The following is a 19991-nucleotide window of genomic DNA, read 5'->3' on the forward strand; positions in this document are numbered from 1 at the left end:
GTTTATCCAGGTGGTTCATCGCTCATGCGGCAGCACACATTGCTGTGTGTGACACCGCAGGAGCGAGGATCGTCTCCTTACCTGCCGCCGGCCACAATGCGGAAGGAAGGAGGTGGGCGGGATGTTACGTCCTGCTCATCTCCGCCCCTCCGCTTTGATTGGCCAACCGCTTAGTGACGTTGTGGTGACGTCGCTGTGATGCCGAACGTCCCTCCCCCTTGAAGGAGGGATTGTTCGGCAGTCACAGCGACGGTGCCGACCAGGTAAGTATGTGTGACGCTGCCGTAGCGATAATGTTCGCTGCGGCAGCGATCACAAACAATCGCATGCGCGACGGGGGCGGGTACTTACACTACAAATTGCTAGCGATATCGCTACCGTGTAAAGCTCCTTTTAGAGTCACCAGTCGTTGATGGATGTTGCACGATCCAGTCTAAGCTCTTAGGAGCTGGCTAGGGGATCAGAACCAGGATGCCTTGTGGACTCGGTCTAGGGACTTTGGCTCCGACTAGAGGATCACTTGTCTACATGACTTCAATCTAGGGACTCTGATTCTGATTGGAGACCATAACCACAGTCTAGGGATTTCGACTCTGGCTGCCAAGATTATATCATATCATCATACCAGAGACTACTTAAGGAAGAAACCCAGGTTGGGACAATTTGGTCACCTGGCTGCAGACTTTGCAGACCTCAGCCAGCTTCCTAAATCTGGCGTTATTCCATTCTCGGTGGGTGCTCGCCAAAACCGGGGTGCTGCTGGATTAGAGTAAGTAGCCCTGGAAGCTCTGAGGCACGGACAATCTAATCCCTTGTGAGCTAGCGGAAGGGTGAGACTCTGTTGCCTGTTACATTTGTGTGTTTTTCTGGTTATGTGCTATGTGCCGTTAATTGTTTGGGGATCCAATAAAGTCTTAATATTGTGATTCCCTCACCCTGTGTTGTCTGAGTAGTGTTCCCCCCACGGTTAAGGAGGTCGGGCGTTCAGTTGCGATGAGCCCTGGGCCATGCTGTCTTTCTAAAGGTGGCTGGCCCAGCGGACGAGAGCACCCACTGACCCCGTGTCTCCACAATTGGTGGCAGCAGTGGGATACTACTCAGCCTTGTTTATCCAGGGGAGTTGCAGAGGACTAGTGTTCTCAGACACCGTCCAGGGCTCAACAAACAGGAAGACACAAAAGTATACCCAGCAGGCCATAGGGGAGGCATTCAGGTTTCGGACACTGCCATGTCCAACCCCACCAGCTCAGCCATGGGACAAGGACCAGAGAGGAATTAAGACCGCAGCAGTAAATTGATGCTACAGGTTCTGTGCCAGATGCAAAAGATTGACTGCAGGAACGCTGACACTCTGTCAGACTTGATCCGGAAATTAGTCCGTTGGGATGCCCAGAATGATGTAGAGGACGATGAGGATCCCGCCGATATTGACCCAGAGGATTTAAACTATGTGCCACATCATGGATCTAGTAACAATCGGGAATCAACTTGGTCCCATGTAGCCCGAGCCACAGAGTTGTTGGCCGCATTGGGGCCTAAATCCTCAAGAGAAGAGAGGGCTTGTGTTCTGGAATTTGTTTATGGGGTTCCAGCTGCCGTACTGCTAAGGGGCACTTTGCACACAACGACATCGCAAGCCGATGCTTGCAATGCCGAGCACGATAGTCCCCGCCCCCGTCGCAGCAGCGATATCTTGTGATAGCAGCCGTAGCGAACATTATCGCTACGGCAGCTTCACATGGACTCACCTGCCTTGCGACGTCGATCTGGCCGGCGACCCGCCTCCTTATTAAGGGGGTGGGTTGTGCGGCGTCATAGCGACGTCACACGGCAGGCGGCCAATAGAAGCGGAGGGGCGGAGATGAGCGGGACGTAAACATCCCGCCCACCTCTGTCCTTCCACATAGCCGGCGTGAGCTGCAGGACGCAGGTAGGAGATGTTCCTCGCTCCTGCGGCTTCACACACAGCGATGTGTGCTGCCGCAGGAACGAGGAACAACATCGTACCTGTCGCAGTCGCGTAATTATGGAATTCCCAGACACTACACCGATGATACGATTACGACAATTTTGCGCTCGTTAATCGTATCATCTAGGATTTACACACTACGATGTCGAGTGCGATGCTGGAAGTGCGTCACTTTCGACATGACCCCTCCGACATCGCACCTGCGATATCTTAGTGTGCAAAGTGCCCCTAACACCAGCCGCTCTAGAAGGATGGTCCCGCTACCCAGCAGAAGCTGCACCAAAACAAAGACCTACAAACAGGGCCTGTAACTTGCCCAATCTACGGCACTGTTATACATGTGGGCGCATTGGACATATGGATAAAGATTGTCTCCAAAACCGAGGCGTCATGCTTGGAGCCCATCTGCCAGCTCAGCCGGACAAGGTCTGTGATATACAGAGCCAGGGACTACGAGACACTGATTCCTCCATTACCCTGGTAAGCCCAGTAATTGTTTCCCCAGAAGACCATTTACCAGATTCCCAATTATCCATCTCCCTGGCTTGTTTCTGCCAGACCCCTCTGAGCGTCCATTGTAATGTAGTTGTGTATTGCTAATCTAATGTAAATTACCTAAGTGGCCATTGTCAGTTTGTGGATTGCAGACTACATGTAAATATCCTCAGTCTTTCTGTCCACATCATTTAAATGAACATTATCCATGCAGCTTGAATTTCATCCAAGAAGAGAAGCAACCTTGTACAACCAATCCGAAAGCGGCACAGTATAGTTGCTGGTTATGTGTTATGTGCCGTTAATTGTTTGGGGATCCTATAAATGCTTAATATTGTGATTCCCTCACCCTGTGTTGTCTGAGTAGTGTTCCGCCCACGGTTAAGGAGGTCGGGCGTTCAGTTGGAATGAGCCCTGGGCCATGCTGTCTTTCTAAGGGCGGCCAGGCCAGCAGACGAGAGCACCCACTGACCCCCGTGTCTCCACACTCAACATTCAACGATTTTTTAAAAAGGAACGACGTGTCAACGATGGACGATAAGGTGAGTATTTTCCATCATTAACAGTCGTTCCTTGCTGTCACACGCAACGACATCACTAACGATGACAGATGTGCGTCACGGAATCCATGACCCCGGCAATATATCGTTAGATCCGTCGTTGCGTGTAATGGGGCCTTAACACGCAACGACGTCACTGACGCCGAATGTGCGTCACGAATTCCGTGACTCTGACGACATATCGTTAGCGATATCGTTGTGTGTAAATGGGCCTTTAGCCCTGGAACGTTGACAGCCATGTTGGATCTCTTTAGTTATTGTTGAATGGCAGCTATGTAATAAAGCTAAAACATGGTCTGTAGATTGATGGCCATAAATATGTGGGAGCTCTTCCTAAGAGATTAGAATAAATCAGAAGTCTTGCAATTTTCATACTGATCACTAGGCCTAATCATTGCCTCTACTTCCTGTTCTGTACAGATCGGGATTTTTCACCAGTCTCATTATCATCACAGGCAGGATTATAATGAACAGTAACCTTTCTATATACAGTAGATTACACAGCATCCTCCAATCACACTGTAAAGTCATAGATTACCTCCTGACAATGACCTTTGCCGCCCAGTTTTGAGTTTAAGATTAGTATCTCAGAGGCATCTATATATAATGTCCATGTGCCCATCAGGAAGTAGAAGTCTAAGGCCCTGTGCGCATGCTGCGTTTTTTACCGCGGTTTTGCTGCATGTTTTGCTGCAGAAAATGTTCAGAACCTTGCTGCAGTCCTACCCCAGAAAAACCTATGGTAAAAAAAAAATGCTGTGCGCACACTGCAGTTTTTCCGCAGTAAAAAGAATGTGCATGTCACTTCTTTTCCGCATGTACCTGCGGTATTTTACCCCATTGATTGTAATGTAATCATGAAATACCGCAGGGAATAACGCAGGTTGCAAATTATTTGTGTTTTCCTGCGTTATTCTCACGGTATTTCACGTTTTTCGGGACATAGTGATCATCACTACCCTGCATTTTGCAAGAAAGTGATGTCACTAGGAGAAGATGAGGAAATAGAGCACAGAGAAAATACACACATATCATACACACACTCACACACACACACACACACACACACACAGACACATACATATATAATGCACAGACACATAGAAAACAGCAACGTATGTTCGGAGGGCTGGTATTTGGCCAGATACAGCTCCCCATATAAAGTCTATAGGGACCAGAATCGGGCACAAAGGGGTAGGAGCAAGCACTTCATACTCGCCGATCACCGGGCGGCTGTCACATTGCTGCTGCGGCAGCTCTTTCATCTTCCAGAGCCGCCGCTCATTAGGCTCTTAACATATTCACGCTTTCCCTGCTCACCGGTGGCTGTGATTGGTTGCATTCAGACGAGCCCCCACGCTGAGTGACAGCTGTCTCACTGCAACCAATAACAGCCGCCGGTGGGTGGGTCTATAACGTGCAGTACAATATATAAATACCAGCCAAGATAAAGCCACACGGCTGAAGGCTGGTATTCTCAGGATAGGGAACCCCATGTTATGGGGAGCTGCCCAGCCTAAAAAGATCAGCCAGCAGCCACCCGGAATTGCCGCATCTGTTAGATGCGACAGTCCCGGGACTCTACCCGGCTGATCTTGATTGCCGTGATGCAGTGGAGTTAATGAATAAGGAGTTAATGGCAGCCCATGGCTGCCACTAAGTCCAAGATTAGTAATAGCAGCGTCTATGACACGCCGTCATTAATCTTTAAGTGACAGTAAATAAACACGTACCCCCAAAAATCCTTTATTTGAAATAAAAGACAAAAAATCCCCCTCTTTCACCACTTTATTAATTTCCGAAAAGCCCTCCAGGTCCGACGTAATCCACACAAGGTCCCACGATGCTTGCATACTGATCCAGCGGCGTCTGAGGCTCAGTGCAGCCTCATTCCGTGAACGAGATTGCAGGGGTAACTCCAGGTCATTTCTCACAGTCGGTGATTGATATAAACACATTACCGCTCACGAGAACTTTAGGGCCTCACAAGCGGTAATAGAGTGACGTCACCGACCGGCAGTGACCCTGTGAGAACCCAGATCCAAGCTCCCGCAGGGTCACTGCTGTATCACAAATACTGTTGGCGGTGGAGGGGAATGCATACATCAGAAATAAAAGCTATAATATCTATCAACCTATCCATCATCTATCTATCTATCCATCTATTTATCGATCTATCCATCCATCATCTATCTATCCCTCTATCTGTCCATCCATCCATTATCCATCCATTTATCTATCCCTCTATATATCCCTCTATCTATCCCTCTATCTATCCATCCATCCATTATCTATCCCTCTATCTATCTATCCCTCTATCCATCCATCGATTATCTATCCATGTATCAATTATCCATCTATCTATCTATCCCTCTATCTATTCATCCATCTATCTATCCCTCTATCTATCTATCCATCTATCCATCCATTATCTATCTATCTATCCATGTATCCATTATCCATCTATCTATCTAGCCATTATTTATCCCTATTATTATTATTATTATATTATTATTATTTATTATATTATCCCTCTTTCTATCCCTTTATCTATCTATCTATTCATTATCCATCTATCTAAGAAGGAAATGACAACACAACCGCAGCGGTTATCGGGTGCGGTTTCCTGTGTTTTTTTGCCGCGGGTGGGGTAATCTTTCAGAGGGTGTGGAAATTTCTTAAGAAAATTCCATTTTCTAGTGTGCACAGGGCCGTAAAGTGGCTGCCCCACCATTCTCCTAGTCTAGTAATGGTGGATTATTGACAATGTATAGAATTCATGTGGTATTATATATGCTATGGATTTCTTTATGTATTGCAGATAGCTGATTTATATATACATGTTACTTCAGTGATCGCTGCTTATCTCTATTCTTCTCGTTCACATGGTCACTTTTTCAGTTCAGGAGCTACTTTACAGATTTTTTTAGCAAATACAACCTGTTTGCATAATAGGTCCCAAGTACAGGATTTGTAAAGCAAATTTCTTGCCTGATGTCAGTGGTTGGGTTGTGAGCGGTCTTGGTTTCAAAGCCAAGTCACAAAAATGTGTAATACATAAAAGCTGGAACAGTTCACAATCGGAATCCAGAAATCTGAGATAAAAACAAGGAGAATTGTTGTATTTTACATTCTGTGTGTAATTTCAAGGCATCACATCAAACTGGAGCATGTATTCACAAGGGAGTGAAATAAATATTCATAGTATGAAAATCCTTCACCAGTGCCTGCTTTTGATGGTTTTATGAGGAATTGAAGCAATGGCATGTTGACACTGTACGTGGCAGAAACATGTGGCCATCAGTAGTGCAGCTTCTGGCTTTAGGGGTACTTTGCACACTACGACATCGGAGGTGCAATGTCGGTGGGGTCAAATCGAAAGTGACGCACATCCGGCGTCGCTATCGACATCGCAGTATGTGAATCCATTTACATACGATTAACAAGCGCAAAAGCGTCATTATCATATGATCGGTGTAGGGTCCGACATTTCCATAATTTGGCATCAACGACGGTACGATGTTGTTCCTCGTTCCAGCAGGCAGCACACATCGCTGTGTGTGAAGCCGTAGGAACGAGGAACATCACCTTACCTGTGTCCACCGGCTATGCGGAAGGAAGGAGGTAGGCGGAATGTTACGTCCCGCTCATCTCCGCCCCTCCGCTTCTATTAGCCGCCTGCCGTGTGACGTCGCTGTGAAGCCGCACGACCCGCCCCCTTAGAAAGGAGGCGGTTCGCCGGCCAGAGCGATGTCGCAGGGCAGGTAAGTACATGTGAAGCTGCCGTAGCGATAATGTTCGCTACGGCAGCTATCGCAAGATACCGCTGCTGCGACGGGGGTGGGGACTATCGTGCACGGCATCGCAGCATCGGCTTGCGATGTCGTAGTGTGCAAAGTACCCCTTAGTCCTGGACCCGTAACAATAATTTTACACTATCTTGCCAGTAGGACTATGGGATGTTGATAACTTGCTGATCGGCGGAGCTGCTCCGATCGGCACAAAAGGTCACTTATAAATCACAAAATAGACCAGCAAATGTGACGCTTGATTGTTACTCCATTCTCTTTGGGGCTGCTGGAAAAAGCTGAGCACAGCGATCAGCAGCCCCATAGGAAATGAATGGAGCGCAGGTCACACATGCGTACTGCCGCTCCATTCTCAACTTTCCTGTTCTGCCAATGTATGCAGCTCTGAGGAGTTGGACCCGCACCAATCAACAAATTATAACCTGTCCAGATAACCCCTTTAAGGTCCTTTTAAAATGGCTGCAATAACCTGTTTTCCGGTGGAAATATGGCAGCACTCGGCTGAGAAATGAGCCGATCACATCTTTTATGAGAGCTAAAAAATTGTCTTCGGCAGCACATCTACTAATGTAAGCAGAGGATGTGCTGCTGTCAATATACATAGAGTATGGGGCCAACCAAACAAAATAAACAATTGTCCGTTCCTATGCAGTTTGTATCAGTTTATGAAAAAGGGTCTTAAGGCTATGTGCGCATTGAGTGTTTTTCGCGGCATTTTTGCAAGTTTTTTGGGTGCGTTTTTGCCCATTTTGGGGCTCAACACTGCATGATTTTGCTTCCCCAGCAAAGTGTGTGACTTTTCATTTTTGCTGTCCACACACAACTTTTTTTTTGCTACGTTTTTGAGCTAAAAATAACAAAAAATGGACATGTCAATTCTTTCCTGCGTTTTACTGCGTTTTTCACCCATGCAATGCATTGGAAAGGTTTTGGTAGTCCAGTTGTGCCAGTTTCTTCAGAAGATCTTTTAGTTCCAAAGTTGTGCGGTACATTCTGGTATCCTCCATTTTTAGTTACAAGTGAACCAAAACCAAACCAAAACCAAACCCTTTTCACTTGTAACTAATATGCATTGGAAAAATGCGAAGAACAAAAACACAGCCAAAAACGCACCAAAACACTGGAAAAACGTATCCAGTCTTTTTCCGGTGTGTTTTTGCAGCGGGTGTTTTTTTGTGGCCAAAAACGCTGTGTGCACACATAGGCTTAATAGGCACCGTTTGACTTTATGTTGTTGATTGATGTTCATTACATGCATAAATCTGTATAGGTGGCTCGGGAAGTCGTAGAAAAAAAAAGTTTGATTGTACAGTAAAGGACATTTTTTTCCGCTTTCCTACTTTTCTCCTTCTAGGTATTTTTAATATTAAAATAACGTTTTTCTGGTTTTTATTTTTTTGCACAGGGTGCTGTTCCTAAAGGAAATGCCACAAAGGAATTCATTGAAAGCCTACAACTCAAGCCAGGACAGGTGGTTTACAAATGCCCGAAATGCTGCAGTATAAAGCCCGATCGGGCTCACCATTGCAGGTAGTAACAATGGGAATAGATTGTGCTGATCTCCTTATGTAAAGCCTGTCATACAAGACATTCAGAGGGTCTGATAATCGGTGAATGACGAGTAGTCCTCCTAACCACTCCTTAACCGTGTCCAACCCACGGCACAGGCTGGCTATCAATGCTGCCCAACACAAAATCATACATTTACTGAAAACATTGCGCTTATTTTGGGACTATATTTCTCCATGTCGCATATAGTAAACATTCGTACCATCTCGCTATTTGTATGAATGACTGGTTTCAGTTCTACCCTGCTGGGCGGCTTCCAGGGTTTTATCCTCTAAGAGCAGAGGGTAGAATTACTACCATCAGGTTTTACATGTACTCAAGTCAGCTATTATTCATAAGATGTCAACCCAATAATGTGCCATTAGGTATTTAATGTCATTTGCAAGTCAGTTAAGCATACTTATTTGATTAATAAGGGTACTTCAACACCTCAGTGCTTCACACATTCCCTGCTGGGCTTTTCAATTAGGCCTCCTCCTTGCCCGGCCTTTGCAGCTGGGAGGGTTCTGGAATTGCCCAAATAGGCACAGACTGGCTATCTGCCCATCTGAGAAGAGTCGGCAGCTTTTCATTTTTCTGCAGAGAAGCACTGTTTTGCGTACATAGTGTTCAGTACCAAATGCTGCTGCAGTGAGCGCACACTAGGCTTTATAAAACCCGTTGCTAGCTAGTGTCAGGACATTCTTTGTGGGCAGGGTTAGTGGTCTGCTCTCCTGTCCCGCACCCACCATTTCAGCTGTGCAGCAACAATTTGAGCCTAATCTGTTTTTGCTTGTGTAAGGCATGTTGCAGCCTGTAATTTCCCCCATGTGCAAGGGTATGGGTGAAGTAGTGAGATACTACCTATATGATATCTACAGCAGAGTGTTAGTATATCATGTGTGGTGTATACAGCAGTCTCAATGCATCCTATGTGATTTATACAGCAGTCTCAGTGTAGCCTATGGGATGCATACAGCAGTCTCAGTGTATCCTATGGGATGTATACAGCAGTCTCAGTTTATCCTATGTGATGTATACAGCAGTCTCAGTGTAGCCTATGTGATGTGTACAGCAGTCTCCGTGTATCCTATGTGATGTATACAGCAGTCTCAGTGTATCCTATGTGATGTATACAGCAGTATCAGTGTATCCTATGTGATGTATACAGCAGTCTCAGTGTAGCCTATGGGATGTATACAGCAGTCTCAGTGTATCCTATGGGATGTATACAGCAGTCTCAGTTTATCCTATGTGATGTATACAGCAGTCTCAGTGTAGCCTATGGGATGTATACAGCAGTCTCAGTGTATCCTATGGGATGTATACAGCAGTCTCAGTTTATCCTATGTGATGTATACAGCAGTCTCAGTGTATCCTATGTGATGTATACAGCAGTCTTAGTGCCAATACATCAATGGTGTGTTTATTATCGTCTATGTCTGCAAGCATATGGAAAAATAAGAATAAGTCCAAGACAAACTGTTTGATGGGGCAGAGAACTTACTGAGAATTGTAACTACTTCCAGCAAGACAGATATTGATTCATCAGTTTCTCAAATACAATGTCAAATATCTCACTAGAGGATGCCAAAAAGTTGGATATCCCTGCATTACACTAAAGTAGCACTAAAAGTCTGCTGGAATGATGACCCTGGGGCTTGCCTTCCTCCTTACTTCTCATGATTAACGTCTGTACAAGCCTCCTGTGTATTTTCTATGTAGTGTTTGGTTGCTGTTGGATATTATTGAGGGCAAGGGGGTAACAATTTCATGGTTGATATCGTTAAAAAAAAAAAAAACTGGCCCATCTTGTCCAAGCTAAAATTTAACTGTGTTTATGCAGAGGATGACAGATGCCCTACGGGGCTAATGCTAAATATCTATTATGCAAACAACTTCCTGCTCAACTCTAATTATTGCAATTAGGATAAATCTCTGGATCAACAGCCCAACTGGAAATATCTAGTAGATGTGACAGGCGACTCTATTACTGTCACATAGGCTGTATGCCTCTTATGAACTATTGGTGCTGGTATGTATGAGTTAGTCTCTTGTGGTGTTTGGCGGCTCTGTGGAGCTGTGATGATATTGCTTAGTCATTTTATTAGCAGATATGCTTTAATTGGGGGAATAGCGATTAGCCCTATGTCATCAAATCTGGGTGAGGTGAGATTAAGTGGGATTTACCAAATTGAAGCTTTGGAGCCAGATGTAAAACCTCGCTAGATAATCGAACTCTATTAAATACCTACATTCAGAGGAGTAACATGGCAGGCAATCCTCAGTGGTCCTGACAATAGTGATTATTGCAGGCGTGGGGCAGAACATCATTTTACAATTTGGATATGGCAAATGGAAAATCAGCTTTTTTTAATTTCCTAATATTTAATTTGGTAAAAAAGGGGGTGATTTTAACTTATATATTTTTTTCATACTTGTAAAAAAAAAATAAAATAAAAAATGTGTAACTGTATTAAATAGTCCCCTTAGGGGACTAGAGCCTGCAATGGGCTGATCACTTGTTTTATATACAGCAGTGCAACAGCATTGCTGTACATAGAAGAAATCACAGTCTCCTATGAACGCCAGCCATGGGCTGGTTTTCACACTAGTAGTGTGATGACAGACATAGGGATGTTCTGCAGACCCCTGACTGTCATGACAACACGTCGCAGGAACGCTGATGAGAGATCAGAACTATGTGTCCCCCCCAATGAAGGCGAGGGTTAAATGTTGCTGTCAGAGATTGACGTCGGCATATACCACCCGCACCTGAAGGCTGAATAATTCAAGGAAAGATGCGGGCTCAGTGTGCAAGAGAAACAACTAATGACATAATTAAGGGGTTAAAGAGAATTTAAATCATGTTTTTATTCATAGCACTTATCATTACCGATGAATGAAGCGTTTCGATGCAAATTAAAAAAATTGGCAATCGATTTTCAGAAATCTAAAAAACAATGACTTCTGCCATTTTACACATTGCAGAAGATCCATCAGTCACAGAAGGCTGACATGATCCCACGCTGACTTCCCCATAATGCCTTGGAGCTATCACATAACCTAGTATAGCACCACGATTCAGTCACAGTAGGATGATGTTGCCTCTAAGGCTATGTGCACACGTTGCATTTTTTTTGCTGCATTTAAACCTGCAGCGTGTCATTGTCAAAATGCATGCGTTCTGTTTCCCCAGCAAAGTCTATGAGAAGTCAGAAAATTCAGTGCACATATTGCTTTTTTAAATGCAACGTTTTGGATGCCAAATATTTGACAAAATCGATGCATTTAGAAAAGCAGCATGTCACTTCTTTTATGCATTTTGGTTGCATTTTTTATGTAAAGCGCTGTGGAATTAATAGCGCTATATAAATGAATAAAATTATTATTATTATCCACCCATTGAAATCAATGAGGTGTGTCAAAACGCAACCAAAATGTTTAGCTGTGCGCTTGCACTGCATTTTTGTTGCGTTCTGCATGCTTTTTTGACAAACAAAACAGGTCTTTTGGTCTCTCTCTCTCTCTCGCTCTCTCTGTCTGTCAGTCGGTCTCTCCCTCCCTCTCTCATACTCACCGATCACCGGCACGGCGCTGCACAGCTGTCACACTGCGGCAGCTTCTCCAGCTTTTGAAAATGCCGGCCGCTCACTATTCCATCTCATATTCCCTGCTTCCCCCGCCCACCAACACCTATGATTGCATTCAGATGAGCCCCCACGTAGAGTGACAGCTGTCTCACTGCAACCAATCACAGCCGCTGGTGGGCGGGTCTATATCGTGCAGTAAAATAAATTAAAAAAAAAACAACAACGTGCGGTTCCCCCTATTTTGATACCAGCCAAGGTAAAGCCACACAGCTGAAAGCTGGTATTCTCAGGATGGGGAGCCCCCCAGCCTAAAAATATCAGCCAGCAGCCGCCCGGAATTGCCGCATCCATTAAATGCGACAGTCCCGGGACTCTACCCGGGTCATCCCGAATTGCCTTGGTGCGGTGGTAATCTGGATAATAAGGAGTTAATGGCAGCCCATAGCTGCCACTAAGTCCTAGGTTAATCATGGCAGGCGTCAATGAGACACCCCCCATGATTAATCTGTAAGTAAGAGAAAATAAACATATACACCCAAAAAATCCTTTATTTGGAATAAAAGACAAAAAAATCCCACCCTCTTTCACCACTTTATTAATCCCCAAACACCCCTCCAGGTCCGACGTAATCCACACGAGGTCCCACAACGCATCCAGCTCTGCTACATGAAGCTGACAGGAGCCGCTGTAGAGCACCGCCACTTCTGTGAGTTCCACAGGGCAAATGAAGTGAGCCGCGCTATCAGCGATGGCGTCACTCAGGTTACCCGCGGCCACAGCTCTCAGGTGGAGGACTGCAGCTGGCCGTGGGTAACCTGAGTGACGGCACCGCTGATCGCGCGGCTCACTTCAGTCACTCAGGGGATTTGTGGTCATCGGTGAGTCCTTCACCTGTGATCGCAAATCAGGCTGCGGCACACAGACAGAGCCGCGGGATGACAATGAAGTCGGGTGAAGTTCATCAGAGTTCATTCTGATCGCGCGGCTATGTCTCGCAGCCAGCCATGCTCTATGGAGATGTAGCAGAGCCGAGTGGGACCGCACTGTCAAAAATGCACCCAAAATGCATTCAAAACGCATTCAAAATGCATGTGTTTTGGATGCATTTTTTTGTCAAACGCAGTGTTTACAGTTGTCCAGTCTGCCAGAGGGTGAGTTTTTTTCTGCACTTGACAGAACGCAGCGTGCGCACATACCCTAACAGTGACACCATCTCACTGAGTCATTGTGCTGTACAAAACACTCTGACATCAGGAGGGACCATTTTTTATATATTTGTTAGTTTAAAAGAAAAAAAAAACATGAAAAGCAGTGTGACATTAATGGCAATATTTAGCCAAGTAGATAAAAGTTTATAAGTACACTCCGGTATTAAATGAGCTGTTGGTTACTTCCAGTTACCATCTGTTTCAATGGTGAGGTCACGCTCACATTACTAAGGCTGTCCTTGCCTTAAAGAGATTGAAGGGTGTTGGATATAACCATAGGAGACCTCAGACTTTTATACACGTCTTTTGAGGGGATTTAGAGTACCCGCTAATTTATTTGCCACATATTGAATTTTTGGGAACAATTAGCTGAACCTATCCATATTTTGAAAATATTTGATCATCTATACTATCTATAATATAAACTTCAAAAGTTTCCCAAATTTCACCCTTACCCCAAGGCCAAATAATATTCGTCTATTGCTGTTCTTTTCAGCAGACGCATGGACATTAGCAACAGTGGACTGACTTTGATCCTTTTTGTTTGTATACAGTGCCTTGCAAAAGTATTCATCCACCTTGGAATTTTTTGTATTTTGCAATCTCACAGCCTGGAATTTCCATGGTTTTTTAGGGTTTGCATCAATTCATTTAAAGAATATGCTTGCAAATGTAAACATTTGGTTATCATTTTACTGGGTAGCAAACAAAAAATAGGACAAAATAACTGAAATCTTCAGTGTGCCTAAGTATTCACGCCCCTAAAGTCAGTACTTTGTGGCAATTACATCCTCAAGTCACTTTGGATAAGTCTCCATGAGCTTTCCACATCTTACCACTGAGATTTTTGCCCACTCCTCAAGGCAAAACTGCTCCAGCTCCTTTAAAGGGAACCAACCAGCAGGATTTTACTATATGAAGTAAAGACAGTGCCATACTCGCACTAAGATGCTGAATGCAGGCATACTTGTTGTAGAAAGATCGGACGCTGGGATGAGGAAATATCTTTAAAGTTGCAGAAATGCACTGCACTGTGACTGATGGGTGCAATGGGGGGTGGCTCTTTGTGGGTTTGGTCCTCGGCTTTAATCCCTTCTCCGGCATCCTCCTATCTTGCCCCCTTTTCTTTTTGATTATCGCACCACCATCGCTGTTATTGGCGGCGCATGCGCATTGCCACAGTAATTATGACTCTGTATAACCCAGTCCACTCCACTCATTGGCAGATTTAGCCTGTGCACAGTGTACACAGAGAGCTGGCAATCACTGGTATGGTGGGGTTATATAAAGCTCATGACTGTTTCACTTCCCGGCAGCATTTTACTAATCGTCTGGTGATAATCTCCTGCTGATAAAACAGTGATTCTATCAAAACTACACTAAGTAGCCCAGTAAGTGACACATCACTGGATGTCTCTGTCACTGTTACGGTGCTCTTAGAATAAGTGGCAAAAACCTGCTGACAGATTCCCTTTAACATGAAAAACATAGTGATTTTGTCATGGCTTCATTAGACAACGGTAGTTTAGCATAGAGGAAATCTCTTCCACCTCTAAATGTCTTTAAATATATATGAATCTTTTAATTCTTTATCATTTTATCGTTTCACTCTCTTTCCCTAGTGTATGTAAAAGATGCATTAAGAAGATGGATCACCATTGTCCATGGGTTAATAACTGCGTGGGAGAAAACAACCAGAAATTTTTTGTTTTGTTTACTGTGAGTATCTGATACTAGACGCTAAAACTATTGATATGCCAATAATATGTCAGTTTTTCAATGGGGTTTTATACATCAGCACTTTTAAAGGTATTGTCTCACTAACAAAGTACATTTTAATCAGTACATCTTGCAATAAAAATAAATTTCATAATTGGGCATGGTAGATAATCCTATATACAACCATGGCCAAAAGTGTTGGCACCATTGGAATAGTTCCATAAAGTTGAGTAGTTCTCCCAGAAAATTATTGCAATTACACATATTTTGTTATACACATGTTTATTTATTTTGTGTGTATTAGAACAACACAAAAAAAAGGCAGCGAAAAAGGGTAAATTGGACATAATTTCACACACAACCCACAAAATGGGCTGGACAAAATTATTGGCAGCTTTAAAAAATTGTGTGGGTAATATAAAAATCACACCTGAAACCAGATAAAAAGGGGAGGCGCTGACTCAATCTTTGCATAGTGTGTCTGGGTGTGCCACCCTAACCATGGAGAGCCGAAGGAGAAGAAAAGAACTGTCTAAGGATTTGAGCACCAAAATTGTTGAAAAATATCAATAATCTCAAGGTTAAAAGTCCATCTCCAGAGATCTTAATGTTCCTTTGTCCATGGTGAACAACATAATCAAGAACTTTACAACCCATGGCACTGTAGCTAATATCTCTGGATGGGGATGGGAGAGAAAAATTGATGAAAAGTTACAACGCAGGATAATCCGTCCGGATGGTGGATAAGTAGTCCCTATGAAGTTCCAAAGAAATTCAAGCTGTCCTGCAGGCTCACAGTGCATCAGTGTCAGCGCAAACTATAAGTCCACATTTGACGGAAATGAAACGCTGAAATGGCAGGAAACCCAGGAGGATCCCACTGCTGACACATATACATAAAAAAGCTACACTGCAGTTAGCTAAAATGTACGTGACTAACACAAAATCCTTCTGGGAAATCGTCTTGCGGACAGATGGGATGAAGGTAGAGCTTTTTGGTAAAGAACATCATTCTACTGTTTACTGAAACCATAATGAGGCCTATAAAAAGAACACAATACCTACAGTCAAATATGGTGGAGGTTCAAAGATGCTTTGGGGTTTTTTGCTGCCTCTGGCACTGGATGCCTTGACTGTGTGCAGGGCATCATGAAATCTAAAGACCACCAAAGGAGTTTGGGTCTCAATATAGTGCGCAGTGTCAGAAAGCTGGGTTTGCAGCCTAGGTCATGGGTCTTCCAACAGGACAATAACCCCAAACATACTTAAAGAAGCCCTCAAAAATGGATGGAAACAAAGCACAGGAGAGTTTTGAAGTGGCAGTAATCTAAATCCCATTGAAAACCTGTGGAAAGATATTAAAATTGCTGTTGGGAGAAGGCAATCTTCATATATGAGAGACCTGGAGCAGTTTGGAGAAGAGTGGTCCAAAACTCCAGTTGAGAGGTGGAAGAAGCTTGTTGATGGTTTTAAGGAGCAATTGATTCCAGTTAAATTCTTTGCAACCAAATATTAAGTCGAGAGTGCCAATAAGTTTGTCCTGCCCATTTTTGGGGGTTTGTCTGAAATTATGTTCAATTTGCTTTTTTTTTTACTCAGGTTTTTTTTGTGTTGTTCCAATACTCTCAATAGATAAACAAGTGTATAACAAAATGTGTAATTGCAATAATTTGCTGTGAGAAATACTTCATTTTCTGGAACAATTTCAATGATGCCAACACTTTTGACCATGACTGTATGTGCCTCTGTTATGTGCTGTGTAATGGCTGTGTCTGACCGTACAGGAACATGGTCTGAATGTAACACAGCTCCTGGGCAGGGGAAGACACAGGAGACTATACAGATAGGTCAGCATATGTTCAGAGCTGATTTTTTTCTGTGAGGTAAAACAATTCCCTGCCTTATTTTAAACAGCATTTCTGAGGAAATTCCTCATGGGCAATGGCATCCAGTATACCCCATAGCCTATAATTAAACGGGTTTTCCCACATCAAAGTACTTTTTATTCAGTAGATCTTGGAATAATAAGTATCACCTTTGGATGTGGATTTTATTTCTGTGAGGTAAAACAATTCCCTGTCTGTTTTCAAACTGTTTCTGACCATTCTAGGCAAAAACAGTCCTTGTGTTCAAAACTACAATTGGGAGAAATGAGATCAAATCTGACATGTACAGTAAATGCATATTTCTTTGTCGCTCCATTGGGAGACCCAGACAATTGGGTGTATAGCTTCTGCCTCCGGAGGCCACACAAAGTATTACACTTTAAAAAGTGTAACCCCTCCCCTCTACCTATACACCCTCCCGTGCATCACGGGCTCATCAGTTTTATGCTTTGTGTTGAAGGAGGCACACATTCACTCAAGCTCCCATTTTAGTCAGCAGCAGCTGCTGATTGTATCGGATGGAAGAAAAGAGGGCCCCCAACAGGGCCCCCGGCATGCTCCCTTCTCACCCCACTAAGTCGGCGCTGCTGTTAAGGTTGAGGTACCCATTGCGGGTACAAAGGCTGGAGCCACATGCCGTTTTTCCTTCCCCATCCCTTAGAGGCTCTGGGAGAAGTGGGATCCTAACCGGTCACCATTCACTGGGACCGGGCTCCCTCCGCAGCCCCTGGGGGAATCTGCTGGACAGGAGACTGGGTATCATCAGGGACAAGCCCTGCATCTAAAAGGTACTCTGTGTCCCCTTGGGGACGGTGCATGGAGCGCCTGTGTTACAGACGCTGCAGCGGCTGCTGTTTTTTTGTGACGACCGGGACTACCGCGCCGACCGCGCCTGTTTGCCGGCCGCGTTATTAAATTTAGTCCCCGGCTTCTGCGGCCTAGTACCATAACTCCCGCCCCCGGGCCTGCCAGTCAGGGGTAAGGGCGGGACGGTCGACTGGACGTCGGCAGTAAGGGCTGGAGCATACTTAGGTGTCCCCCCCCCCCTCACTGAGCACTGTGGGGCACCAGATTCCCGCACTTTATTAGTCACCGCCCACGGCTCCCTCCTCCCCTGAGAGCTCTGGCAGCCATTTTTACAATCACTTCTGCCGGTGGAGGATTTCAGAACGAGCTCTGCAGCTCTGGGAGGCCCAGGCAGGGAATCTGGTGGACACACAACCGCTTTGGGCGGTCGGTAAGCCACACCGGTTACCCGGTGCTGGCCCCCCTAGGGTGCCGAAGTGTATATATATATATATATATTTGTATACATTTTCTCTGTTCGGTCGCATTGTTTTGCTTTTGGCTATATACCCTCACTGATCACTCTCAGAGGAGACAACAGCATGTCGTCCGCAAAGAGCAAGGGTGCCAAGGCACAGGCTTATTTTGCAACCTGTACCTCTTGTGCGGCTATGTTACCTGCAGGTTCCACCTACCCTCACTGTGTGCAATGCTCGGCCCCTGTGGCACTCACTCAGCCGGAGCCTCGGGCACTGGTGGGACCCTCGGCTCAGGTAGAACCGCCGGCTTCCACTGTCCAGGTGGCAGGGACAGAGTTTGCAGTTTTGGCTAAGAAACTCTCTGAGTCGCTTTCACAATCCATGGCTCAGTCTATGGACAGATGGTCTGCTAAGATACTAGAAGCCTTGCAGTCCAGATCGGTAACACAGGCCCCGGGCACTGTGAGTTCATCGCCCCCAGGCACCTCTCGGTCGGCGCACAGAGTGCTCCTGGGGTGACACCTAGGTCCCACGGGGAGGACTCCGACACGGACCGCAGTCCCAGACCGGCTAAGCGGGCTCGCTGGGAACCTTCCCCGACTTCATCACGCTGTTCGGGGTCTCAGCATGAGGACTCTCTGGAGGATGAAGCGGAGGTCGCAGCTCAGGGCTCTGATCCTGACGTTGCTCTCAATCTTGATACACCTGAAGGGGACGCCATAGTAAATGACCTTATAGCGTCCATCAACCAGGTGCTAGATCTTTCTCCCCCAACTCCACCTATAGAGGAGTCGGCTTCGCAACGGGAGAAACACCAGTTTAGGTTTCCCAAACGTACACGGAGTGCGTTTTTCGATCACTCTAACTTCAGAGATGCTGTCCAGAAGCCCAGAGCATTTCCGGACAAGCGCTTTACTAAGCGCCTTAATGACACGCGTTACCCCTTCCCCCCTGACGTAGTTAAGGGTTGGGCTCAGTGTCCCAAGGTGGATCCTCCAGTCTCTAGACTGGCGGCTAGATCCGTAGTATCAGTGGCAGATGGTTCATCGCTCAAGGATGCCACTGACAGGCAAATAGAGCTCCTGATGAAATCCATCTATGAAGCCATAGGCGCGTCTTTTGCTCCGGCCTTTGCAGCCGTGTGGGCACTCCAAGCTATCTCAGCTTGTCTGTCTGAGATTAATGCGGTCACACGTACCTCTGCTCCGCAAGTTGTGTCTTTGACTTCTCAGGCGTTGGCCTTTGCGTCCTACGCCATGAACGCCGTCCTGGACTCTGCGAGCCGTACAGCGGTAGCGTCCGCCAATTCGGTGGCAGTCCGCAGGGCCATGTGGCTACGCGAATGGAAGGCAGATTCTGCTTCTAAGAAGTTCTTAACCGGTTTGCCATTTTCTGGCGACCGTTAGTTTGGCGAGCAATTGGACGAAATTATTAAACAATCCAAGGGAAAGGACTCGTCCTTACCCCAGTCCAAACCAAACAGACCTCAGCAACGAAAAATTCAATCGAGGTTTCGGTCCTTTCGGCCCTCAGCCAGGTCCCAACCCTCCACGTCCAACAGGTCAGAGAAGGGCCAGAGGAACTCTTCTGCATGGCGGTCTAAGTCACGTCCTCCAAAGACCGCCGGAGGAACCGCCTCCAAGGCGGCCTCCTCATGACTTTCGGCCTCCCCAAACAGCATCCTCGGTCGGTGGCAGGCTCTCCCGCTTTTGCGACGCCTGGTGGCCACATGTCAAGACCGATGGGTGAGAGACATTCTGTCTCACGGTTACAGGATAGAGCTCAGCTCTCGTCCTCCGACTCGTTTCTTCAGAACATCTCCACCCCCCGAGCGAGCCGATGCACTTTTTCAGTTCGTGGCACTGCCTTTCGGCCTGGCGACAGCCCCACGGGTCTTCACCAAGGTCATGGCATCCGTGGTGGCGGTCCTACACTCTCA

General features: G+C 45.7%; 1 protein-coding gene across 3 annotated transcripts in view; it reads left to right on the forward strand.

The window, feature by feature from the left end:
• The window catches only part of ZDHHC3 (zDHHC palmitoyltransferase 3), a 98741-nt gene that overhangs the window by 50488 nt on the left and 28262 nt on the right, over positions 1-19991 (forward strand). For all 3 annotated transcript variants that reach the window (XM_075315166.1, XM_075315168.1, XM_075315167.1), the window contains exons 3-4: positions 8239-8363; positions 14805-14901. In XM_075315166.1, the coding sequence (XP_075171281.1) occupies positions 8239-8363; positions 14805-14901 (222 nt within the window). The remainder of the gene's footprint in view (positions 1-8238; positions 8364-14804; positions 14902-19991) is intronic.

The sequence above is a fragment of the Anomaloglossus baeobatrachus genome, chromosome 6 (assembly GCF_048569485.1).
Source record: "Anomaloglossus baeobatrachus isolate aAnoBae1 chromosome 6, aAnoBae1.hap1, whole genome shotgun sequence".
Lineage (NCBI taxonomy): Eukaryota > Metazoa > Chordata > Amphibia > Anura > Aromobatidae > Anomaloglossus > Anomaloglossus baeobatrachus.